A 1,116-nucleotide genomic window follows, 5' to 3' on the forward strand; every position below is an offset into this window, starting at 1 on the left:
TCCACACGGGAGGTGAGCAGGGAGGCCTGTGCTCAGTCCCCAAGGTTTCATGAGCCGGACTCCTGAAAGCCAGAGTCCCCAAATTCAGTTGCTTGGCCTAGCACCCCTCAGCGCTCACCACACTTCTGTGCTGTTGCAAGGAGGAAGCCATGCTCAATGAGGCTGGAGCAAGCACTTTTTCAGGCTGCACTCTGGCCCTTTGGATCACGGGCTCCTCCCAGCAGACCCAACTTCAGGGCCATGCTCGCTTATCAGAAAGGGACAGAGAGAGATAGGAGGATGGCCATGCTGCAATTCCTTCTCCTTCATCCTCCTCTGGGGATGCACACACATGCGTCCAATGTGATTTTCAAGACACTGGGTCTAGATCTTGAACTGTAGTCTGCTTTGTGGGAGTCCAGTGCCTTAACCACCATGCCACCTGCTGGCCCTCAATTGTATTTCTTTCCTCAGAGTTCAGCTGAAGCGTGATTCATGAGTGGTCAATGACACTGACGTGAGTGCCAGCATAGGAGCAGGAAACCACCGGGTGCAGGGCCAGAAGCAAAAAAATAAAAAGTGAAATAAGAGGGCCTGTATGGTGTGACTTAGCACCTACGTAGAGCCATGGCCCCAAGGCCTATTCCTTCCCGGGAAGACCCTGCCTGCTAGCAGCCTGGCTGTGATAATGAAGCGAGGGGCCCCATGCAGTACCCTGACACTCAGAGACTCAGCAGGGGATAATGACTGCTCACATCAGTAACAACACGCCATGGGAAGTACACTACTGCGCAAGAACTCAGTCAATCCCGGCTACCGCCTCGCGGCCACTACTTACTACACAGCTGCTGACTGCCGTTATTCAGGCCAGCCACAAGGGGCTCCAGGGCTGGGACTCCAGGCACTGCCCCATCTTGGGAGAGGTCTCCCCCTGGAGAAAGGCTGACGAGAGCTCCCCATGTGATGGTTTATGGGAAATTCACTTGAGAAAGGGGAGCATTCTTACCCCTGGTGCGATGATGCTGGTGGGCAAGCGATGCCTCGTGGAAGAGCAGGACACCATTGTTTTTTGAAGGCCAAGAAGATAAATGCATTTTAATGCCAAGAGGAAGGTGAGGATTCCCTGGAGCCACTGCA

The 1,116-nt window shown here is 54.0% G+C and overlaps 1 protein-coding gene across 1 annotated transcript in view; it reads right to left on the reverse strand.

The window, feature by feature from the left end:
• The window catches only part of LOC114004655 (polycystic kidney disease protein 1-like 1), a 28,384-nt gene extending 27,268 nt beyond the window's left edge, over positions 1-1,116 (reverse strand). The window contains exon 1 of the mRNA XM_027765704.1: positions 986-1,116. Within this exon, the coding sequence (XP_027621505.1) occupies positions 986-1,042 (57 nt within the window). The 5' untranslated portion in view covers positions 1,043-1,116. The remainder of the gene's footprint in view (positions 1-985) is intronic.

The sequence above is a fragment of the Tupaia chinensis genome, unplaced genomic scaffold (genome assembly GCF_000334495.1).
Source record: "Tupaia chinensis unplaced genomic scaffold, TupChi_1.0 Scaffold139484_1, whole genome shotgun sequence".
Taxonomy (NCBI): domain Eukaryota; kingdom Metazoa; phylum Chordata; class Mammalia; order Scandentia; family Tupaiidae; genus Tupaia; species Tupaia belangeri.